General features: G+C 34.8%; 2 protein-coding genes and 1 pseudogene across 2 annotated transcripts; all 3 read right to left on the bottom strand.

Annotated features, from left to right (window-relative positions):
• Positions 1-1125: 1125 nt before the first annotated feature.
• Positions 1126-2059, bottom strand: LOC125124472 (olfactory receptor 140-like; annotated as a pseudogene).
• A 7125-nt stretch (positions 2060-9184) lies between these two features.
• On the bottom strand, positions 9185-10123 carry LOC125124471 (olfactory receptor 140-like). Its single transcript, XM_047774583.1, has one exon. The coding sequence runs from the start codon at positions 10115-10117 to the stop codon at positions 9185-9187; it is 933 nt and encodes a 310-aa protein (XP_047630539.1). The 5' UTR covers positions 10118-10123.
• Positions 10124-17265: 7142 nt separating this feature from the next.
• Positions 17266-18209, bottom strand: LOC125124470 (olfactory receptor 140-like). Its single transcript, XM_047774581.1, is given in 2 exon segments — positions 17266-17459; positions 17462-18209. Coding segments are annotated over 2 exon segments (942 nt in total).
• Between the last annotated feature and the right edge of the window lie 8262 nt (positions 18210-26471).

The following is a 26471-nucleotide window of genomic DNA, read 5'->3' as shown; positions in this document are numbered from 1 at the left end:
AATATATGGATGATATCTCCTCGAAGCTCAGTGCATTAATTATTAAGATTGCAGATAATGTTGTCGTCTGCAGACTTATACCACAGATAATCATATTTCATTAGAAAGAAAGTAGGTTTGAGTTTTAAAGACTTGGGTTGGAAGTTGTAGCTGAAACTTTGAAAAGAAACTGCCTTCCAGTGTAATATTTCCTAGCACACTTTATGGAGGAAGCACGCATGACGTAAGAGGCAAGTAACTTAGTGAAACTCTTTTGGATTTAATTTGCTTTTCTGTAAAGTGGGGATGCTAATAATGGAAACACCAGTTCTTACATGGGTAAATCATTGAAGTGAATATACTAAAGAGCAATAAAGCATTAATTTATGGTAAATGTATGCATCAGAATTACAGAACCATAGCTTTGGAACCTAATCATATGACTATTCATTCAAATTTGATAAAAGATACTTAACTTTGTTTCAAAGGACTCAAGTCATGTTATGGAAAATGAAAACATTTCTTTTATATTCAAAGCTGTTGGCCATAGGATTTTAAGAAAATAGAGCAAATTCAGAGTAATTTCAAATTTTCTCTGTGCCAAGTAAAGAAATAGATTGTGAATTTATCTTTTCCCCCTTTATAAGGGACTCTCTCCTTGCTTTCGGTAAATTCATATTACAAAACAAAAACAATAGCAAAAGAAAAAACTCTGCTGTAATTCCTTCTTGCAACTGTCCCTTTTCTATGCATCTCCTAAGAATTTCTATCCCTTATCTGCTTTAATACAGGTTTAAGAAAAATGGAAGAAGCTCTGAGACCAAGGTGGAGAAGCCAATTTCATCCAAGTAGCACAATTTAGTAAAACAGTGTAAGAATCCGGGGTAAAACATACTCCATATTCATAAAACTAGGGTTATATAGTTGTTTTTCCATTGTCTATTCTGAAGTTATGAACATGAGTATTGAAGCCTTGCTAAGAATATTAAAGGTTATCAAGATGACTAATAAATGCCTAGCCACTATTAAATAATCAACAAATATTAGTTCTTGCCTTTCTTCTGTCAATAATCTGCAAGAATTCTTAGTTTTCTTTCACAATTTACAACAGATATCAACCTCCCTATGTACATAAATTATTAATTTCTAGGCATCATGTACAACCCAAGTTACTCTCCTCTTCAGTAAAACCTTCATGGCATTCTTCACCTCTGTGTTTCTCACTGTATAAATGATAGGATTTAACATGGGAGTGAGGGTTCCATAGAACAAACTCACCAACTTGTCCACAGGATAGGTGGCCACAGGACGTACATAGGTGAATATACAAGGGACAAAAAAGAGTACCACTACTGTAAAGTGGGATAGACAGGTAGAGAGGGCTTTGCGTCTTCCTTCAGAGCCATGGGATTTCAGGGAGCTCAGAATGACTATGTAGGAGATGAGGAGCATGAAAAAAATGAGCAAGCACATGCCCCCAGTGTTAGCTGATATCACTATTCCACGCCAGTAGGTGTCAGTGCAGGCAAGTTCAAACAGTGAGAAGAAGTCACACATGAAGTGGTCAATGGCATTGGGACCACAGAAGGGCAAGTCAAGGATGAAGAGAATCTGTACAGTAGCATGGATTATCCCCCCAACCCAGGCCACCACCACCAGGAGCTGGCAGAGCCCATGGCGCATGATGGTCGTGTAGTGCAGAGGCTTGCAGATGGCCACATAGCGGTCCATAAGCCATGGCAATGAGCACAATGATCTCTGATGCTGCAAGGAAATGTTCTAAAGAGAGTTGAGTCAGGCAGCCACCCCAGGAGATGGTTTGTCCTCTGATACAGCAGGTCAATGGTAATTTTGGGGGTGGCAACAGAGGATAAGGAGGCATCTATGAAGGACAAGTGAGTGAGAAAGAAGTACATGGGGGCCGAAAGTGTGGGGCTGAGGGAGATGGTAATGACATGGACAGACTGGCCAGCAAGGTAAACAGGAAAATGGACAAAAAGACCACGAAGAGTATTTTCCGCAAGTGTGGATTCTGTGTGAGTCCCAAGAGAACAAATTCAGTCACATTGTTGGGAGACATGTGGAGATCCACTTACGAAGGAACACTTCCTGGGTCCTGAAATATCTACAAAAATAAGAAATAACAGGTCTTAATCAGGAAAGTATTATGGTCTCACTTTCTTAAAACTAGAGTTGTCATTTTCAGTGAAGAGCATGTTCTTGGCAGACCTGCCCCAGTTCTTGTTTCAATTCTTCCTTACTTTCTCCACAATTTACATCTCTTCAGACCTAGCACCTGTCACCTGTTAAATATCTATGGTGCAACCTTAGATGCATAAACAGTATGCTATTTAAACAAGATCAGGTTTCTCCTCCTGCTTCCAACTTCAAGTGACTTTGTAAGTCAGTTCAGTGTTTCATGCTACTGAGCCCTCCTCTGTGGCTGAGAACTTACACATTGCAATTCTCAGATGTATCTTATAAATGGAGAGTTGGCCCACAGATTTAAGAATTATTCCCTCTTCACGGATAATTCACATTTGAACTCTCAGCTGTAAGTGTACAGAGAAATACACCATCAGTAAATATCTATCACAAGCAGAGTGTAACCAGAAATATATATAATTGGTGACACACTCTCCCTGGTACACATCAGAACACATAAGTTATTTGAATGTGCTTCCTCACATGCAGTAGTGCCAGGTATGGTGTCTGCAGTGTCTGAAACCTATTAGGTGATGAGTAGATGCTTAGCGAGTTGCCATTCTCCATGGGTAAGAATAAGACTGCTTCCCCAGATCAGAAACCTGGGGGGAGTTCTAGTGTTCTTGCTCTCCTGCTCTGTTTATCATTTCTCTCTACGATGTTGAGAAACACAAATGGACACTGAAAGGAAGCTGCCCTCCAGTTTAATAGTTTCTGCCACATTTTATGTGGTATAATTTTAAATTACCACTGGGAAAAACTATGTTAATGGTTCATTTTACTTTAGACAATTAGTGGGCTTGTTAATTGACATTTTTATTCTTAAAATTATGTTCTACGTGCAATTTAAAATAGTCATATTCAGTACAAGTACAGCTTCTGTTGATTGGATAAAAATAAATATTCTTGCATTAGTATTTATTACAAGATATATCAAGCAAAAGAAACTCTCTGTTTTTCAAAACATAAGGGTTTAAATATAAGTTTAAATTTATTTACAGTTTAAATAAGTTTTATTTTAAAAACGTTTTATAGTTTTAAAAAATAAGTTCTAAAAATCAAAATTAAATGTGGAGAAGAAAGAAATAGTCTGCTCGGTAAGACAGAAAGATAATGCACTATACATATATACACAGACCAATACAAACAGATATAAAATTTATTACTTTTTATAAATACCTACCAAAGTTCACAGATTCAACAAATATTTACTGGATACTTCCTATGTACATGAATGTGTTCACACAAAGTCCTGAAGAGTCTGCCTGTTAAATGCCCTTAATGCCTGAAATTCATTAACAAACAGCAGCGAGAACCCACTCATGATATATTTTTTCTTCTTACTCCTTTATGGTTCTATTAAATGCATTCTCATGCCTTCTCCCATCTTCCCACACTGACCATCTTCCATCATTCCTGGTTACAGGATACTGAATTCCTAATAGAATGAGAAATTTGGGAACATAAATTTCCTAAGGAAAGAGAAGAGAATAAATGAATATAATAAAATGGATTCTACAAAAACAAACAAACACGTCTTTTCTTTCAAAGGTAAATGACTAAAGAACTTTATTTTTTAATTATCCATAATGCAAATTCTATACATATGTGGAGACAAAGTGCAGCAGCTCCACTGCATTCCCTTATTCTAAGTTGGGCTCCCCTAACAGATCAGAGAAGTATCGTGTGTACATAAATTAAGTGTTAGACATAATTAACAAAAGTGCTTTAAAAATAACTATGAAAAAATAGAAATTAGTTTTTTCTCCCCTTTGGCACCACAATACTCTTTCTAGGAATAAACCCTAAGGGAAATTTTTGCAATTTAACGATTTTTATTTTTACGTTATAGATTGGTTTACAGTGTTCTGTCAATTTTCTACTGTACAGTAAATGACCCAGTTACACACAAACACACACACAAACACACACACTCACACATAAACTTATACACATTGTTTTTCTCACATTATCCTACATTATGTTCCATAATAAGTGACTAGATATATTTATATTTTTAAAGGAGAAAAACCATTATTTACTTACATGTTCAACACAATTAGTGAGCTGGGAAATATTTAGAAATGGCATTGAATGTTCAACATCAGAAAAACGGATAATTAAAAGAGTGCATCTCTGATGTACAGCTTTCACAAGATGTTTTTAAAAATTAGGCAGTATCATAGGAGTATTCTTAACTTATAAATTGAAGAAAATGTTTGATGAAAATTAGAATTGTATAATTATTCTAATTTAATTCTAACTATATTTGTTATTATTTTACATATTTTAAATATTTATCAATAAGAAAAAAAAGAGCCCAAACTATTTTTACTTCTAAATTGGTGGTATTGTACTTGAGTCTATCTTTCATGGCATTTTGTATGCAGATTGGCATAGATGAAAGGAAATGATGATTTGTAAGATCTGAAATTCTATGATCAAATGATTTCCTGGAAAAAAAAAAAAAAATCTTACCGTTAACTTCTCCACCATAACTCCAGGCTCAGGGCCTCAAGCAGCTGTTAGTTTACCAAGGAAAAAGTAGAATGGTAAGATTTAAAAACCTCAACTAGCTAAGCTATCAGTGTCTTTGTTGATTTATAAAAGTACCTATGGTAAACCTTAAAAGTACTGCAACATATTCTGTTTTCAAGTGAATTCTATGAAGTTTCTTAGCTGTGGCTAATTGGACCTCAGGGGTATTTCAGCACCATTAGCAGACCTTGGCCACAACCTAATTAATTATGTCATGTAAGTTAACTGAATAGCAGAGCTGAACTTTTATTGCATCATCATTAATTTTGAACCTCTCCCTGAGTCTACATGAAGACAAAGTACTATGACAAGACCAAAAAAAAAAAAAAAAGTTGATTCTCAGTTAAATATTTATGAATTTAAGTTTTGATAACATATGAGCTTATTATGGACTCTCAATATTTAGTATTGTGCAAATTAAACATTTAGGGATGTAAAAATCTTATTTTTAATTGTATCATATTAATTTTAAGTTACTAGAATTTATGCAAATCATAATTTTTAAATGTTATTTTCAGATGAACATTAGGTGATAATTATGAATCCTATTATAATACAGCATTTAACACAAGGTAAATTTACAGCCCCTCTTCAAAGGAGTTCTTTCCCATGACAATTCTGGAATTAGATTACCATGATAATGATGAACATAATTCTATTCTTCAGTTATAGTTAGAGATGGTGAGTTGAATTTGTTTCAATCATCTAATTGTAATTGTATAATATCCAAATGGAATAGAAAAAAATAGGCAATAATATTCAAATTTACCGAAAGAAAATATATATACCAAGAATGCCATATATATATACCAAGAGGAAATAAGAAGCTAAGGCACTAAATCCTGGGCCAACCCTCTTATATTTTTTTAAATTTTTATTGGATGGTAGGTGATTTACAATGTTGTGTTAGTTTCAGGTGTAAAACAAAGTGAATCAACCATGCATATACATATACATATACATTTACTATCTTTCAGGTTCCTTCTCCATCTAGGCCATCACATAATATTGAATAGATTTCCCCATTCTATATTGTAGTCCTCGTAACCAATCAATTCCCTATATAGCAGTGTGTACATGCCAATACCAAACACCCAATCCATGCCTCCCCACATTTTCCATTTAGTAACTATAAGTTTGGTTTTGAAATCTTTGAGTCTGTTTCTGTTTTTTGAATAAATTCTTTCGTATCATTATTAGCACATAAAATCGATCTCATGATATTTGCCTTTCTCTAAGTTACTTCACTAGTATGAGAATCTCTAGGTCCATCCGTGTTGTAGCAAATGGCATTATTATTATTTTTTTATGTCCAAGTAACATTCCATTGTATATATATACCACACCGTCTCTATCCAGTCCTCTGCTGATGGGCATTTTGGTGGCTGCTGTGTTTGGGCTACTGTAAGTAGTGCTACAGTGAACAGTGGGATGCATATATCATTTCCAATTATGCTTTTCTCTGGGTAGGCATGGGATTGCTAGATTGTATAGCAGTTTTATATTTAGTTTTTTAAGGTTCCACACTTCTCTCTGTAGTGGTGATACCAACTTACATGCTCACAATCAGTGAAGGAGGTTTCTCTTTTCTCCCAAGCCACAACACTTCCCATTTATTATTTGTAGACTTTCTGATGATGGTCATTATGACTGATGCGATGCGATATCTCACTGCAGTTTTGATAGGCCTTTCTCTAGCAATTTGTGATGTTGAGCTTGTTTTATGTGTATTTTGGCCATTTGTCTGTCTTTGGAGAAATGTCTATTGAGATCTTCTGACCATTTCTTTGATTGGGATGTTTGGGTTTTTTTTTTTTTTAATGTAAAGCTGTATGAGATATTTGTATATTTTGGAGATTAATTCCTTGTCAGTCACTTCCTTTGCAAAGATTTATGGCCAGATTTATGGTATCTGGCCTTATGTTGAATCGCTATTAATATACATCTCATTGGACTTCCTATTGTGGCTCAGCTGTTTAAGGACCTGATGTTGTCTCTGTGATGATGTGGGTTCAATCCCTCACCTCATTTAGTGGGTTAAGTTTTCACAGCTGAAGCATAGGTTGCAGCTGCAGCTTGGATTCAGCCCCTGGCCTGGGAACTTCCACATGCCATTGGTGCAGCCATAAAAGTTTTAAAAAAATTAAAAAAGAAAAATGGTATATCGACTCTAATTTTCATTCCCTATTAGGAGAAGAAAGTTTTCTTCAAGTGCTGCCTGCCATTAATAAGACATTGTGTGGTTTTCTGTGCCCTTAAATAATCTGTATTTTTTTTTTTGAAATCTTGTGTTTTGGGTTCAATGAGTAAGTATTTTTTCAGAGTGACATATGATTTTTTTGTGTTTTCAAATTTTTTTGATATTTTTAACAAACTTATCAAATATCAAAATTTAACTAAAATTCTTTTAGCCTCCAGCTCTTTCTGGGATACTTCAAAGGAGCCCCAATTCCTCTCAGAGAAGAACATCAAGCTAATTAGGCTTGTTAAATTATTTGAGAAACATTGCCAAGTGACTGAAGATGGACTGTAGTTTACAGTGTATAGATAAAGGTGCTTATTATAGATATTCCAAAATGAATAAGGGGTTCCTAAAATTGGAATATCTTGATGTAATGGAATCAATCATCATCCTTGTTATTATCTTTAAATGTTGTATATCACAGAAATATCCAAGTTTTTTGCCAATTAATTTATAACCAAATGTTTAACATGCCTCTTTAAGTTGTGTTCTTATGGGCCATCTTTATTTTACATTAATCCTTTCATAAAATGAAGATCTTCAAAATCTTCATACAAGGAACTTTTTGACAAATTGCACCACTTGTTAGAGACACTCTTTTCTCCATTGTATATTCTTGCCACCTTGGAGGTAGCCATGCACAACCTAGTAAGCACATTCTCCCCAGCACCATTCTCTGGAGTTAGTGTATGGTCAAATTATGGAAGAAATAGCTCAGGTTGACCATTGACTTGGAGGAAGTGATTTTATGAGATGTAGCATGATTGGAGTGTTGTAGTCAGAGAGATTTGGATTAACAAAGAATGATGTAATAATGTAGAATCACCTGGTAATCTCCACATATTTAGAGGCACATTGCTAGTATGTCCTACTTTCTGGAAGGTTCACCTTAGCCATTTTGATTTTTTGAAGTTCTATGTTAGTGCATATTTTCACTTATGAGAATGAAATCTGAAGGGGATTTTTTACCTTTACCAAAAAAAAGGTTACCATGCTAGTGTTGATCTTTTTAAAAAGTGAAGTGGCATAACTTGAACTTTCAAAGACAGCAAAATATAGTGATGAAATATACTGCTACATGTGAGACAATCCTACAATATATGGATGATATCTCCTCGAAGCTCAGTGCATTAATTATTAAGATTGCAGATAATGTTGTCGTCTGCAGACTTATACCACAGATAATCATATTTCATTAGAAAGAAAGTAGGTTTGAGTTTTAAAGACTTGGGTTGGAAGTTGTAGCTGAAACTTTGAAAAGAAACTGCCTTCCAGTGTAATATTTCCTAGCACACTTTATGGAGGAAGCACGCATGACGTAAGAGGCAAGTAACTTAGTGAAACTCTTTTGGATTTAATTTGCTTTTCTGTAAAGTGGGGATGCTAATAATGGAAACACCAGTTCTTACATGGGTAAATCATTGAAGTGAATATACTAAAGAGCAATAAAGCATTAATTTATGGTAAATGTATGCATCAGAATTACAGAACCATAGCTTTGGAACCTAATCATATGACTATTCATTCAAATTTGATAAAAGATACTTAACTTTGTTTCAAAGGACTCAAGTCATGTTATGGAAAATGAAAACATTTCTTTATATTCAAAGCTGTTGGCCATAGGATTTTAAGAAAATAGAGCAAATTCAGAGTAATTTCAAATTTTCTCTGTGCCAAGTAAAGAAATAGATTGTGAATTTATCTTTTCCCCCTTTATAAGGGACTCTCTCCTTGCTTTCGGTAAATTCATATTACAAAACAAAAACAATAGCAAAAAGAAAAAACTCTGCTGTAATTCCTTCTTGCAACTGTCCCTTTTCTATGCATCTCCTAAGAATTTCTATCCCTTATCTGCTTTAATACAGGTTTAAGAAAAATGGAAGAAGCTCTGAGACCAAGGTGGAGAAGCCAATTTCATCCAAGTAGCACAATTTAGTAAAACAGTGTAAGAATCCGGGGTAAAACATACTCCATATTCATAAAACTAGGGTTATATAGTTGTTTTTCCATTGTCTATTCTGAAGTTATGAACATGAGTATTGAAGCCTTGCTAAGAATATTAAAGGTTATCAAGATGACTAATAAATGCCTAGCCACTATTAAATAATCAACAAATATTAGTTCTTGCCTTTCTTCTGTCAATAATCTGCAAGAATTCTTAGTTTTCTTTCACAATTTACAACAGATATCAACCTCCCTATGTACATAAATTATTAATTTCTAGGCATCATGTACAACCCAAGTTACTCTCCTCTTCAGTAAAACCTTCATGGCATTCTTCACCTCTGTGTTTCTCACTGTATAAATGATAGGATTTAACATGGGAGTGAGGGTTCCATAGAACAAACTCACCAACTTGTCCACAGGATAGGTGGCCACAGGACGTACATAGGTGAATATACAAGGGACAAAAAAGAGTACCACTACTGTAAAGTGGGATAGACAGGTAGAGAGGGCTTTGCGTCTTCCTTCAGAGCCATGGGATTTCAGGGAGCTCAGAATGACTATGTAGGAGATGAGGAGCATGAAAAAAATGAGCAAGCACATGCCCCCAGTGTTAGCTGATATCACTATTCCACGCCAGTAGGTGTCAGTGCAGGCAAGTTCAAACAGTGAGAAGAAGTCACACATGAAGTGGTCAATGGCATTGGGACCACAGAAGGGCAAGTCAAGGATGAAGAGAATCTGTACAGTAGCATGGATTATCCCCCCAACCCAGGCCACCACCACCAGGAGCTGGCAGAGCCCATGGCGCATGATGGTCGTGTAGTGCAGAGGCTTGCAGATGGCCACATAGCGGTCATAAGCCATGGCAATGAGCACAATGATCTCTGATGCTGCAAGGAAATGTTCTAAAGAGAGTTGAGTCAGGCAGCCACCCCAGGAGATGGTTGTCCTCTGATACAGCAGGTCAATGGTAATTTTGGGGGTGGCAACAGAGGATAAGGAGGCATCTATGAAGGACAAGTGAGTGAGAAAGAAGTACATGGGGGCCGAAAGTGTGGGGCTGAGGGAGATGGTAATGACAATGGACAGACTGGCCAGCAAGGTAAACAGGAAAATGGACAAAAAGACCACGAAGAGTATTTTCCGCAAGTGTGGATTCTGTGTGAGTCCCAAGAGAACAAATTCAGTCACATTGTTGGGAGACATGTGGAGATCCACTTACGAAGGAACACCTTCCTGGGTCCTGAAATATCTACAAAAATAAGAAATAACAGGTCTTAATCAGGAAAGTATTATGGTCTCACTTTCTTAAAACTAGAGTTGTCATTTTCAGTGAAGAGCATGTTCTTGGCAGACCTGCCCCAGTTCTTGTTTCAATTCTTCCTTACTTTCTCCACAATTTACATCTCTTCAGACCTAGCACCTGTCACCTGTTAAATATCTATGGTGCAACCTTAGATGCATAAACAGTATGCTATTTAAACAAGATCAGGTTTCTCCTCCTGCTTCCAACTTCAAGTGACTTTGTAAGTCAGTTCAGTGTTTCATGCTACTGAGCCCTCCTCTGTGGCTGAGAACTTACACATTGCAATTCTCAGATGTATCTTATAAATGGAGAGTTGGCCCACAGATTTAAGAATTATTCCCTCTTCACGGATAATTCACATTTGAACTCTCAGCTGTAAGTGTACAGAGAAATACACCATCAGTAAATATCTATCACAAGCAGAGTGTAACCAGAAATATATATAATTGGTGACACACTCTCCCTGGTACACATCAGAACACATAAGTTATTTGAATGTGCTTCCTCACATGCAGTAGTGCCAGGTATGGTGTCTGCAGTGTCTGAAACCTATTAGGTGATGAGTAGATGCTTAGCGAGTTGCCATTCTCCATGGGTAAGAATAAGACTGCTTCCCCAGATCAGAAACCTGGGGGGAGTTCTAGTGTTCTTGCTCTCCTGCTCTGTTTATCATTTCTCTCTACGATGTGAGAAACACAAATGGACACTGAAAGGAAGCTGCCCTCCAGTTTAATAGTTTCTGCCACATTTTATGTGGTATAATTTTAAATTACCACTGGGAAAAACTATGTTAATGGTTCATTTTACTTTAGACAATTAGTGGGCTTGTTAATTGACATTTTTATTCTTTAAAATTATGTTCTACGTGCAATTTAAAATAGTCATATTCAGTACAAGTACAGCTTCTGTTGATTGGATAAAAATAAATATTCTTGCATTAGTATTTATTACAAGATATATCAAGCAAAAGAAACTCTCTGTTTTTCAAAACATAAGGGTTTAAATATAAGTTTAAATTTATTTACAGTTTAAATAAGTTTTATTTTAAAAACGTTTTATAGTTTTAAAAAATAAGTTCTAAAAATCAAAATTAAATGTGGAGAAGAAAAGAAATAGTCTGCTCGGTAAGACAGAAAGATAATGCACTATACATATATACACAGACCAATACAAACAGATATAAAATTTATTACTTTTTATAAATACCTACCAAAGTTCACAGATTCAACAAATATTTACTGGATACTTCCTATGTACATGAATGTGTTCACACAAAGTCCTGAAGAGTCTGCCTGTTAAATGCCCTTAATGCCTGAAATTCATTAACAAACAGCAGCGAGAACCCACTCATGATATATTTTTTCTTCTTACTCCTTTATGGTTCTATTAAATGCATTCTCATGCCTTCTCCCATCTTCCCACACTGACCATCTTCCATCATTCCTGGTTACAGGATACTGAATTCCTAATAGAATGAGAAATTTGGGAACATAAATTTCCTAAGGAAAGAGAAGAGAATAAATGAATATAATAAAATGGATTCTACAAAAACAAACAAACACGTCTTTTCTTTCAAAGGTAAATGACTAAAGAACTTTATTTTTTAATTATCCATAATGCAAATTCTATACATATGTGGAGACAAAGTGCAGCAGCTCCACTGCATTCCCTTATTCTAAGTTGGGCTCCCCTAACAGATCAGAGAAGTATCGTGTGTACATAAATTAAGTGTTAGACATAATTAACAAAAGTGCTTTAAAAATAACTATGAAAAAATAGAAATTAGTTTTTTCTCCCCTTTGGCACCACAATACTCTTTCTAGGAATAAACCCTAAGGGAAATTTTTGCAATTTAACGATTTTTATTTTTACGTTATAGATTGGTTTACAGTGTTCTGTCAATTTTCTACTGTACAGTAAATGACCCAGTTACACACAAACACACACACAAACACACACACTCACACATAAACTTATACACATTGTTTTTCTCACATTATCCTACATTATGTTCCATAATAAGTGACTAGATATATTTATATTTTTAAAGGAGAAAAACCATTATTTACTTACATGTTCAACACAATTAGTGAGCTGGGAAATATTTAGAAATGGCATTGAATGTTCAACATCAGAAAAACGGATAATTAAAAGAGTGCATCTCTGATGTACAGCTTTCACAAGATGTTTTTAAAAATTAGGCAGTATCATAGGAGTATTCTTAACTTATAAATTGAAGAAAATGTTTGATGAAAATTAGAATTGTATAATTATTCTAATTTAATTCTAACTATATTTGTTATTATTTTACATATTTTAAATATTTATCAATAAGAAAAAAAAGAGCCCAAACTATTTTTACTTCTAAATTGGTGGTATTGTACTTGAGTCTATCTTTCATGGCATTTTGTATGCAGATTGGCATAGATGAAAGGAAATGATGATTTGTAAGATCTGAAATTCTATGATCAAATGATTTCCTGGAAAAAAAAAAAAAATCTTACCGTTTAACTTCTCCACCATAACTCCAGGCTCAGGGCCTCAAGCAGCTGTTAGTTTACCAAGGAAAAAGTAGAATGGTAAGATTTAAAAACCTCAACTAGCTAAGCTATCAGTGTCTTTGTTGATTTATAAAAGTACCTATGGTAAACCTTAAAAGTACTGCAACATATTCTGTTTTCAAGTGAATTCTATGAAGTTTCTTAGCTGTGGCTAATTGGACCTCAGGGGTATTTCAGCACCATTAGCAGACCTTGGCCACAACCTAATTAATTATGTCATGTAAGTTAACTGAATAGCAGAGCTGAACTTTTATTGCATCATCATTAATTTTGAACCTCTCCCTGAGTCTACATGAAGACAAAGTACTATGACAAGACCAAAAAAAAAAAAAAAGTTGATTCTCAGTTAAATATTTATGAATTTAAGTTTTGATAACATATGAGCTTATTATGGACTCTCAATATTTAGTATTGTGCAAATTAAACATTTAGGGATGTAAAAATCTTATTTTTAATTGTATCATATTAATTTTAAGTTACTAGAATTTATGCAAATCATAATTTTTAAATGTTATTTTCAGATGAACATTAGGTGATAATTATGAATCCTATTATAATACAGCATTTAACACAAGGTAAAATTTACAGCCCCTCTTCAAAGGAGTTCTTTCCCATGACAATTCTGGAATTAGATTACCATGATAATGATGAACATAATTCTATTCTTCAGTTATAGTTAGAGATGGTGAGTTGAATTTGTTTCAATCATCTAATTGTAATTGTATAATATCCAAATGGAATAGAAAAAAATAGGCAATAATATTCAAATTTACCGAAAGAAAATATATATACCAAGAATGCCATATATATATATACCAAGAGGAAATAAGAAGCTAAGGCACTAAATCCTGGGCCAACCCTCTTATATTTTTTTAAATTTTTATTGGATGGTAGGTGATTTACAATGTTGTGTTAGTTTCAGGTGTAAAACAAAGTGAATCAACCATGCATATACATATACATATACATTTACTATCTTTCAGGTTCCTTCTCCATCTAGGCCATCACATAATATTGAATAGATTTCCCCATTCTATATTGTAGTCCTCGTAACCAATCAATTCCCTATATAGCAGTGTGTACATGCCAATACCAAACACCCAATCCATGCCTCCCCACATTTTCCATTTAGTAACTATAAGTTTGGTTTTGAAATCTTTGAGTCTGTTTCTGTTTTTTGAATAAATTCTTTCGTATCATTATTAGCACATAAAATCGATCTCATGATATTTGCCTTTCTCTAAGTTACTTCACTAGTATGAGAATCTCTAGGTCCATCCGTGTTGTAGCAAATGGCATTATTATTATTTTTTTATGTCCAAGTAACATTCCATTGTATATATATACCACACCGTCTCTATCCAGTCCTCTGCTGATGGGCATTTTGGTGGCTGCTGTGTTTGGGCTACTGTAAGTAGTGCTACAGTGAACAGTGGGATGCATATAGCATTTCCAATTATGCTTTTCTCTGGGTAGGCATGGGATTGCTAGATTGTATAGCAGTTTTATATTTAGTTTTTAAGGTTCCACACTTCTCTCTGTAGTGGTGATACCAACTTACATGCTCACAATCAGTGAAGGAGGTTTCTCTTTTCTCCCAAGCCACAACACTTCCCATTTATTATTTGTAGACTTTCTGATGATGGTCATTATGACTGATGCGATGCGATATCTCACTGCAGTTTTGATAGGCCTTTCTCTAGCAATTTGTGATGTTGAGCATGTTTTATGTGTATTTTGGCCATTTGTCTGTCTTTGGAGAAATGTCTATTGAGATCTTCTGACCATTTCTTTGATTGGGATGTTTGGGTTTTTTTTTTTTAATGTAAAGCTGTATGAGATATTTGTATATTTTGGAGATTAATTCCTTGTCAGTCACTTCCTTTGCAAAGATTTATGGCCAGATTTATGGTATCTGGCCTTATGTTGAATCGCTATTAATATACATCTCATTGGACTTCCTATTGTGGCTCAGCTGTTTAAGGACCTGATGTTGTCTCTGTGATGATGTGGGTTCAATCCCTCACCTCATTTAGTGGGTTAAGTTTTCACAGCTGAAGCATAGGTTGCAGCTGCAGCTTGGATTCAGCCCCTGGCCTGGGAACTTCCACATGCCATTGGTGCAGCCATAAAAGTTTTAAAAAAATTAAAAAAGAAAAATGGTATAAGTCTAGACTCTAATTTTCATTCCCTATTAGGAGAAGAAAGTTTTCTTCAAGTGCTGCCTGCCATTAATAAGACATTGTGTGGCTTTCTGTGCCCTTAAATAATCTGTATTTTTTTTTTTTGAAATCTTGTGTTTTGGGTTCAATGAGTAAGTATTTTTTCAGAGTGACATATGAGTTTTTTGTGTTTTCAAAAATTTTTGATATTTTTAACAAACTTATCAAATATCAAAATTTAACTAAAATTCTTTTAGCCTCCAGCTCTTTCTGGGATACTTCAAAGGAGCCCCAACTCCTCTCAGAGAAGAACATCAAGCTAATTAGGCTTGTTAAATTATTTGAGAAACATTGCCAAGTGACTGAAGATGGACTGTAGTTTACAGTGTATAGATAAAGGTGCTTATTATAGATATTCCAAAATGAATAAGGGGTTCCTAAAATTGGAATATCTTGATGTAATGGAATCAATCATCATCCTTGTTATTATCTTTAAATGTTGTATATCACAGAAATATCCAAGTTTTTTGCCAATTAACTTATAACCAAATGTTTAACATGCCTCTTTAAGTTGTGTTCTTATGGGCCATCTTTATTTTACATTAATCCTTTCATAAAATGAAGATCTTCAAAATCTTCATACAAGGAACTTTTTGACAAATTGCACCACTTGTTAGAGACACTCTTTTCTCCATTGTATATTCTTGCCTCCTTGGAGGTAGCCATGCACAACCTAGTAAGCACATTCTCCCCAGCACCATTCTCTGGAGTTAGTGTATGGTCAAATTATGGAAGAAATAGCTCAGGTTGACCATTGACTTGGAGGAAGTGATTTTATGAGATGTAGCATGATTGGAGTGTTGTAGTCAGAGAGACTTGGATTAACAAAGAATGATGTAATAATGTAGAATCACCTGGTAATCTCCATATGCATGAAAGAGCTTTGCAGGTATCCCCCCTTTTCTAAAGGTTCAACTTAGCCACTCCCATATTAGGAAGTCCTATATTAGTGTATATTTTCATTAATGGGAAAGAAATACAAAGAGATTTTTGATTTTATAAATATATACATAGTAAATATAGGGTATTATATATATGTATTTTTAATTCCATACCAGTGCTGGTCATTTGTAAAATGAAGTGGTGTAAAACTTGAACATTCAAGGAGAAGAAAATACAGTGCCAAAGTATATTGCTACTCATGAGGCAAGTCTACAGCATATAGACAATATCTCCTTAAAGTTCCAAATGAATTGTTAAGACTGCAGAAAGTGTTCTTATCTATAAACCTAACACAGATAACTGTTATTCATTAAAAGAAAGTAAGGTTGAGTGTGAAAGATGTGGGTTGGAAGTTTGTAGCTGAAACTTTTGAAAGGAAGCAGGATTTCTTATAATAAGCACACTTTATGGAGTAAGCGTGTGTGATGTGAGACAAGCAAATTAGTAAAATCCTAGGCTTTAATTTGCATTTCTGTAAAATGTGCATGTTAATAGTGGAACTACAAATTTAAACTTGGGTAAATCAACAAAGTGAATATGCCTGATAGTAAATAAAGTGTCAGTTTAATGTAAATATATTTATCAGACATACAGAGCAAGAGCTTTGGAATCGAATCATATTCCTGTTCTTTCAAATTTGATAAAAGGTGCATATCCTTTTTCAAATGACTCCTCAGGTCATAGTTTGGAAAATGAAAACATTTATTTTATATTCAAGATGGTGAGGTATAAGAACATTTCAGAAAAGAGAGTAGATTTAGAATAATTTCAAAATTTCTGATGTATTTTGTGGCAGGTAAAGACTTAAATTGTGAAATATTGTATGCTCCTTATATGGCTCTCTCTCTTCTTTTGGTAAATTTGTAGTACAAAAAAATTCAACTGATTCCTTCATGCACTGCATCTTCCTTATGAATCTATTTAAGAATTTTTATCCCTATTTACTTTCCCACATGTTAAGCAAAAATAGAATTTCTGAGACCAAGATCCTTAGGAGAAGACAATTTCATGCAAGTAAAACAAATGCAGTATTTAGTAAAGTGACAGTAAAACTCAGAAGAAAAACATGCTCTACAATGATCAAACTAGGACTTTATAGTTGCTTTTACATTTTCTATTCTGAAGTTATGAACATGAACAATGAAATTACAAAGTTTATTAGAAGTTATCAAAATGCCTAATAAATCCCTAGCCACTATTTAATATTCTACAAAAACTCAAACACTAGTTTTGCCTCTTTTTTCTGTCAATGATCTATAAAACTTAGGGTTTTTTTTTACAATTACCCAAGAATAATTCTCCCTATATATAAATTATCAGTTTCTAAGAACCATGAACAGTTTCACTTACTCTCCTCTTCAACAAAGTCTTCATGGCAATTTTCACCTCTGTGTTTCTCACTGTATAAATGATAGGATTTAACATGGGAGTGAAGGTGGCATAGAACAAACTCACCAACTTGTCCACGGGATAGGTGGCCACAGGACGTACGTGTGTAAATATACAAGGGACAAAAAGAGCACCACTACTGTAAAGTGGGAGCCACATGTAGAGAGGGCTTTGTATCTTCCTTCAGAACTATGGGATTTCAGAGAGCTCAGAATGACAATGTAGGAGATGAGTAGCATGAAAAAAATAAGCAAGCACATGCCCCCAGTGTTAGCTGATATCACTATTCCACGCCAGTAGGTATCACTGCAGGCAATTTCCAGCAGTGAGAAGAAGTCACACATGAAGTGGTCAATGACATTGGAACCACAGAAGGTCAACTCACGTGTGAAAAAAATCTGGACAGTGGAGTGCAGGATCCCCCCAATCCAGGCCACCATCACCAGGAGCTGGCAGAGCCCATGGCGCATGATGGTTGTGTAGTGCAGAGGCTTGCAGATGGCCACATAGCGGTCATAAGCCATGGCAATGAGCACAATGGTCTCTGATCCCCCCAGGAAGTGTTCCAAAAAGAGCTGAGTCAGGCAGCCACCCCAGGAGATGGTTGTCCTCTGATACAGCAGGTCAAAAATCATTTTGGGGGTGGTGACAGAGGAGAAGGAGGCATCAATGAAGGCCAAGTAAGTGAGAAAGAAGTACATGGGGGCCGAAAGTGTGGGGCTGAGGGAGATGGTAATGACAATGGACAGATTGGCCAACAGTGTAAATAGAAAAATGAACAAAAAGACCATGAAGAGCATTTTCTGCAAGTGTGGATTCTGTGTGAATCCCAAGAGAACAAACTCAGTCACATTGTTGGGAGGCATGTGGAGATCCATTTAGGAAGGAACACCTTCCTGGGTTCTGAATTATCTACAAAGAAAAAAAGAAGGACACCTCTTAATCAGGAATGGATTGTAGTCTCGGTTTCTTAGAACTTGTTACTCTGAGGAGCATGTCCTTGGCAGTCTTGTTCCAGTAATTGTTCCAATTCTTTCTTAATTCCTCTATGATTTTTTCTATCTCTTCAGACACATGGTACCTGTCACTGGAGAAATTCCTATAGGGTAAATTTAGATGTGTAACTTACTGATAAAGTGCTATGTTATCTACATAAGATCAGGTTTCTCCCCCTGCTTGCAAGTCCAAGGGACTTTGCTAAGTAGTCTCCGTGTCCCATGCTTCTGAAAATTTCCTGTGTCTGTGAGCTTTCACATTGTAATCTTCAAATGTATCTAATAAACCAAGAGTTGCCCCACAGACTTAAGAATTATTCCCTCTGCCCTGAAAATTGATATTTGAACCCTCAGCTCTAAATGTGCAAAGAAATACACCATCAATAAATATCTATCATAAGCAGAGTATTACTAGAAGTATATATAAGTCATCAGTGACTCACTCTCTGTGGTACCTACCAGAACAAATAATTATTCCAGTGTGTTTCCTCACATACAATAGTGATGGGCATGATTTTGCAGTGCCTAAAACCTATTAGGTGATGAGTAAGTGCTTAGTGGATTGCCATTCTCCACGGGTAAGTATAAGACTGCTTTCCAAGACTATAAACCTGGGGGGGAATTCAAGTGCTCTTGTTCTCCTGATCTATTACCATTACTCTCTACATTATGAGAAACATAAATGGACACTGAAAGGAAGCCACCCACCCTTTAATAGTTTCTATTACACTTTATGAAAATATTTAATTGCCACTTGGAAAAACTAAGTACATTTTACTCTAGATAATTAGTGTGTTTTTAATTGATATTTTTTATTCTTCAAAGTTATTTCCCACATGCAATTTGAAATAGACATATTCAATAAATATACAGCTTCTGTAGACTTGTTAAAAAAAAAATTCCTGTAGTTCCTGCTGTGTCAAACTAGGTTAAGATCTAACTGCAGCAGCTCAGATCACTCAGGAGGTGTGGGTTCATACCCCAGCTCAGGGCAGTAAGTTAAATGATCAAACTTTACTGCCATTGTGGTGTAGGTCACAGTTGTGTCTCAGATTCAGTCCCTGGCCCAGGAACTTCTATATGCTGTGAGTGCAGCCACACAAATTTAAAAAAAAAAAAAAAAGGAAAAGAAAAGGAAAAAATGTGCATAAGTGTTCATTACTGAGAGATCTATGAAGCAAAGTAAATACTTATTTTCAAAGTTTTAAAAATAATAATTAAATGGGAAGAGCAGAGATTTTGTCTTTTAGATCAGATAGAGAGATAGATAATGTGCTATACATATATACACAGACTAACAAAAACATACATAAAATTGATTACCTACTATAAATACCTGCTAATGGTCAGTCATTCAATAAATAATTATTGGACACTTAATATGTATATGAATGTGTTCATAAAAATCCCTGAAGAGTGTGTCTATTAAATGCCCTGAATGCTTGAAATTTCATTACCAAACAGCAGCAAGGCCTCCATCCATCACATTAATGATAGTCCCACTCCTTTAAAGTTCAGCTATATGCATTCCCATGACTTCTTTTCCCATCTTCCCATAGCATCCATCCTCCATCACTTCTGCTTACAGGTTAATGCGTTATCAAGAGAATAAGAAATTTGTGAATGATAATTTCCTAAGAAAAGGGAAAGAGGAGACATAAATATAATACAATGTAGTCTACAAAAATACATCTTTTCTTTGAAAGATATATGAGTAAAGAGCTTTATTTTTTAATTATCCAAATTGAAAATAATGCATATGTGGAAACAAAGTGAAGAAACTCCATTGCATTCCCTTATTCTGAGGTGGGCTTGCTTGCCTAACAGATAGGAAAAGAGTATATTGTACAAAAAGTAAGTGTTAGACACAATTAAGAAAGTGTTTCAGAAGTAACTATGAAGAAATATAAATCACTTTTTAATTTTTCTTTGGCTCTACAATATACTGTCTAGGAATAAACCCTAAAGGAACAATTTTTAAAGGAGAAAAATTACTATTTACATATATGTCAACACCATCATAAAGAGCTGGTGAAAATTTAGAAACAACATCGACTGTTCAACACTGGAGAAATGGATAATTAAAACATAGTGCTTCTCTTTAATTAAGGCACAGTTTTTAACAGGTTTTAAAAATTGTCCAATATCATAGGAAAAGTCTTGTTTGTATTCTTATATGAGAAAAAAATTTTGGATGCAAATGTGAATTGTAGTACTATTCCTATTAACTTAATTATACCTAATTTTATTATTATTCTATTTAAAATTTTTATCAATAAGAAAAAATATTCCAAAATATTTTTACCTCGAAATTTGTAGTATTGTACTTGAATATATATTTCCTGATGTTTAGTTTGCTGAAAAATGGATTTAACTATGAGAGGGGTGAGGATGAAGGGTGATTTCATGATGTGTAAGATCCATTTAAAACTGAGAGTCTGTAATTACTCAACTTCCTGAAACAAAATCTTACCTATAAACTTGTCTGACAAAACTCCATGTCCAGGGCCCCAGGCAGCTGTTAGTTCACCGAGAGAGGTTGTAAGATTAAAAACACCAACTACAACTCAGCTTCCATGTTTCTTTGTTAATTTATAAATGATATCATTGGATAAGCTTTAAAAGTGCTACCACACACCCTGTTTGCAGGCAAATTCTATAAAGTTTCTTAGCTGTAGCTAATTGGACCTTGGGGTATTTTACCACTATTAGCAGATCTTGCTAACAACCCAATTATTTCATATAAGTGAACAGCAGAGAACTTTTATAGCACTCACCTTTAATTTTGAATGCATCCTTGAGTTTACATAAACACAAAAACAATATGACAAAAAAAAAGCAAGCAAAAAAGTTGACCCCTAATTAATTTAGGTATTTACTAATATATGGACTTATTATAGAGTCTGAATATTTAGTATTATGCAAATTAAGCACTTAGGAGGGTAGCTACCTGATTTTTAAACGTTATAATAATTTGTTTTTTAACTGATCTACCACTCAGGCATCATAATTTTAAATATTGTTTTCAAATATAAATTAAGTGATAATTATGAAGCCTATTAAAATATTGGCACTTCACATCAGGTAAAGTTTATAGTGTTTCTTTAAAGTAGTGTTTATTGTGCCAATTCTGGCCTTAAATTAACATGATAACAATGAAAATAATTCTGTTCTTCAATTATTCTTAGAGATTATAAAATTCATAGATTTCAGTCATTTAATTGTAATTGTAAAAATCTCAATGGAAGAGAAAAATAGGCAATGATATTCACAATTTAGAACAAATTAGTATAAGACAGAGAATAAGAACATCATTTGCCAGGATTTTCATCTTTAAAGTATTGTTTTACAACTAAATCACATGACACATATATGTTTCTACCAACTGCTAAAGCCAATTATAATTAATCAGTATTTGAAATTATTTTGTAAATAAATTTAATTCTACTCATAAATATTCATGTATGGAAATACACTAATCATATTCAAACAGGCTTGCATTAATAAGAAAAATAAATTGTTCTTAACTCTGGATATGCTCCAGAGAATGTGGTCACTGTGCAACACATCACGAAGGAAAAGAGTTGAAGAAAAGTGAAACCACATGACCAAATTTAGTTTGAATGGATGTCTCAACGTTATAGTGCTGAAATAATATTTGCAAGGGCAGGTAGAAAATAAAGTCTGAATGAGGATTTGAAATAAAGAATTATAAGTAATATGGATTTAGCTGAAGTGTCACATTTAAAACTTCTTGGACTTGTGTTTATACTGAAATGAAAGCCAGAGTCAAATCAGAGAATTAGAATGTGATGACAAAGTCATCTTTTCCAACCTCAGGAAGGATTTGAATCCATTCACAATAGTTCATTAAATGGTCATCCAGCTTCTATTTAAGAGCTACAGCTCTAGCAGAGAACAAAGGTAGAACCCTTACACCTGTCTAATCTAGCTCCCTAAGGCCTAGAGAAGCCTGGAATGGAAGAGAGCAGAGTCATGTCTAAATCTGCGAAAGTTTTCCATGAACATAATTTTTCAAAGAGGAGTTCCTGGAGAGACAGCAACATAAATTCTCAAAAGGAAGCCTCAGCAGAAGGAAAGAAAGAGAAATTGTGGATCATATTGCAGTCAATCAGAAGCTGGTTGAGGTGTGGCTTGACCATTGACATTTTCAGGGACTAATTTCACAAAAACCACGTATCTGTCAACTTGTCCTTATGGACAGCTTCGGGCATTTCAGTAGGTAGAGGACCGTCTTCTCCAAATAACAAAGCACTCAAGAGCAGACTCACATTGCATTAGTCCACTCCCAGAGCTTTTTCTCCCATAAGGACATCCCCTAAGTTGTTTAGCAGGAATGAGAGGTGGAATGTAGTCTCATTAGTCTTGCACGTTTACTTCAAATTGAAGTAGAAGCTAATATAACAATATTGTTGGGAGTAAACACGTTGGCTTGGGTAGAATCACAGATTGTGGAAACAGCTTCCAATGTTCCTAAATAAAATACTTGTAGAAATAGAGCAGGTTGTTGAAGGTTAAAAAAGGAGATGATGACATAGTGTGAAAGAAAACTCATGTCTCCTGATCCTGAAGCTAGTGCTCTTACTTTCCATTGTTTTTATAACCACAATAGGCTTGCTAATTGTTTTCACTTAGTCCACTGATTTCTTCAATGGAACATACGGTAGCCATGAAGAGGGAGCTGGATCTTTTTGTCAAACAGGAAACTCCAAACACACCTATGGCATTCACACAAATTTGCATTTTGGTAGCCAACTTCATTTTTGAAAACAGCCAAAACTAATTCACAACAAAATTAAGTGTTAGTTAGTTGAGAAATTTTGATCAGCTGGGGAATAATACTGGGGATATATATATATCCCTAGTCAATAATCTAATGGATTTAAGAGGATTTCGGATTCAAGGAATAAAGTGTAAAGCCAACTTTCTAATAGTGTAATTATTTTATGCCTATAATTTACTGTGTGTTTTTGAAAAGCACTTGCCTTTAATTGCTAGTAATAATTGTTCATCTAAAAATTATCACTTTCCTTGGCATATAATCAAAAATATTTTTATTTACTAAACTATAATCAAATATTAGTACCAAAACCTTCTATATTATGCGAAGGTCACAGAAAGTAAAGGAATAGTATTTGTCCTCAAAGACGACTTACAGGTCATATGGCCTAATTATTTAACCTTTCTGATCCACCATTGTTTTCTGTAAAATTAGGATGCTAAACTTTATAGTGTTGTCGTGACCATTTGAGAACACTTCAAAATGTTGACATCAGGTTAAAGACAGTAGAGTTAATTTTTATAATCACTGACAACTTATGCCAGCAGAATAATTAATCCAATAACCTTTGATAGGTGTATCAGTTATGTGCCGAGAGAGTACTGACAAGTATCTTCTGTTTCATATTCCACTGCATCCTAGATACCAGCGGGCCATACGGCTTTCTGAGAACCCACTGGTTTTATATGTAGGCACAGTATATAGCTCTATAATTATAAAGGAAATGTTTTTGATTACTACAAACAGGAGAGGTTCTGATGAAATGCTGTCATTTCTCTGACAGCACTGAAAAGATAGAAAGAGAATCAAATATGGTTTTAGAACAATGCAGATCCAAATGCTAGCTCTGCCTGTGATAATGGGTGGATTATTTAACTTTTTTGAACTTCATTGTTCTTCAAATGTAGAAGGGGAATGAACATAATTACACCTATGTAGCAGAGGTGCTGTTATTGTCAGGTGTGAGGTATGGAAGAAGCTTATCATAATAAATATGAAAATGTAAATATGATAGAAATAAAATTATTATTTTGGGTCATTATTATCTGAAAATTGATTTCTGTTTAATAACATTTTAGTGACATTTTGTGACCTCTGTATTCCTTAATGTGTAAGGAATGGGGTTTAACATGGAAGTAACAATAGTATGGATTATTGCTGTGGGTTTGTCCACAGGAAAAATAGTTACATGTTGCAGATACTTAAAAATACAGGCACAAAGAATAAGACAAAATTGTGATGAGGGAGCTACGGTAGACAGGGCTTTTCCTACTTGCAGAGCTGTGAGTCCTCAAGGGGCACAGGATGAACACACTGGTTACTAATAATATGATATATGTGAACACAGGGATTACTCCACCAATGAAGTAACCAGTGTGTACATGATGCTTATCTGTTAAATAAAATTAACTTTTACCAGGAAAACTATTATGAAACTGTGAAATGTAATATAAAGATGACTGGGTGCCTTCTGTGGAAATCTGTGTATTATCTGTAATGCTCGATTTGGAGTTGTATGTATGAAAAAATTCATATTTTATGACAAAACAAGAAAAGTTTAAACACAGAAATTCTCTGTCCTTTGGCCTCCCGCTGCCCCTGCCACTCTGCATTATACATCCACCAAACCTCCCCCGTTGGCAGGAATACTGTTCCACAGTAAAGAACAACATTCTTCTGGCATCAAAAAGACAATTCCTTAAAGGATAGCCTGCTTTCTTCATCTTGTAGGGGTCACATGACCCACTACAATGCCACTTAGATCTGGATTATGCAACTGCCAATAATATATCATTTGATGTACAACCTTCTGTACAATATTACATAATTTTACCTTGATTTCTATTGGGCAAAACAGCTCTCAGTCTTCTAAGATGCTGCTCTCAAGTTACAATCCTTAACTTTGGTTCTAATAATGTTTTCCAATTTTTTTTTGTCTTTTGTCTTTTTGTTGTTGTTGTTGTTGTTGCTATTTCTTGGGCCGCTCCGGCGGCATATGGAGGTTCCCAGGCTAGGGGTCGATTCGGAGCTGTAGCCACCGGCCTACGCCAGAGCCACAGCAACGCGGGATCCGAGCCGCGTCTGCAGCCTACACCACAGCTCACGGCAACGCCGGATCCTTAACCCACTGAGCAAGGGCAGGGACCGAACCCGCAACCCCATGGTTCCTAGTCGGATTCATTAACCACTGTGCCACGACGGGAACTCCCCAATTCTTTCTTAGATCTACTGACTGACTTTTGTTGATAGATGGTTCCATGCAGTACATATTTTTACTGCCTTTTAGCTGTTTTTTAAATCATTAAGTTGTAGAAAACTGATAAAATGCAAATAATTCTTGTCCATAGAAAACCAAATTGTCTGGTGAAAGTTTGCTTGATAATGCTGATCATTATAGAAAAAGACAGTGTCACATTTATTTGTAAGCTCATTACACATTCCTGACTGAACAATGTAAGCGTAGTATACTGGATTCCCCTTTAGTCTGATTATAACATATTACTAGTTCCCTCATCAATCAATGAGCTAAATAAAATCTTTTTCATGTGTCCATTTTATACTTGTATGAGTCATGATTTCCCCTTTTTAAAAAGTCTTTTCTCTTTTGATATTAATATAGAGATAATTTTAGAGATAAACTATCACTCACAAAAAAATCTATATATGCTTACCATGTGTGTTATTTCACCATGGGTTTTCTGTTTTATTATTTGAGGGGGGTGCTTCTATTTAAATCTTGCTTTGAAGTTAAAGGTTCAAATAGCACTTTTTCATCTCTCCATTTTTGTGGTGTCTGCAATATTACAAGTTCTGAGATGGGTAAGGACTAAGGAAAGTAAGCCTACTTACCTTTTGAAATTTGGGAATTGATGAAATCCTTTTTGAAGGTCAGATTATTATGATGAGTGATGTTCAAAAATTAATAATGACTGCTACATATATACTAGGCATTGTGCAAAGAATTTTAAACAAATTATCTCATTTAATATTTTTTAAAAAGAGCTATATGTGGTTGGAAGACAGGAAAATTGAGACATCAAGAAGTTAAGCCTGTACACCAAGATATACAGTTAATGAGGAAGAGACCTCAAGTTATAATAAAGACTCTCCAACCTCAAGTGTTGATCTTGATCTTGGCCCCATATTACCTCCCAAGCAAAAATGTAAAGAGGCTTCTTTAACATCCATTTATCAACAAGGTGATCAGAAGACTAGTTCTCATCCTGAGGCATTAGAATGGACTCAAAAAACACTTGGGAATTTGAAAGATGTCCAGTTTTTCCCTCAGAATGCTCCTCCATCTCCTCTCTTAAGAGAATTTATTTATTTATTTATTTTATAAT

The sequence above is a fragment of the Phacochoerus africanus genome, chromosome 4 (genome assembly GCF_016906955.1).
Source record: "Phacochoerus africanus isolate WHEZ1 chromosome 4, ROS_Pafr_v1, whole genome shotgun sequence".
NCBI classification, from domain to species: Eukaryota; Metazoa; Chordata; class Mammalia; order Artiodactyla; family Suidae; genus Phacochoerus; species Phacochoerus africanus.
Note: the sequence above shows the minus strand (reverse complement) of the source record. Positions and strands in the feature narration are given on the sequence as shown.

What these genes read in the sequence shown, in the direction of transcription:
- LOC125124471 (XM_047774583.1), bottom strand. Translation starts at nt 10,117, where the DNA reads ATGTCTCCCAACAATGTGACTGAATTTGTTCTCTTGGGACTCACACAG.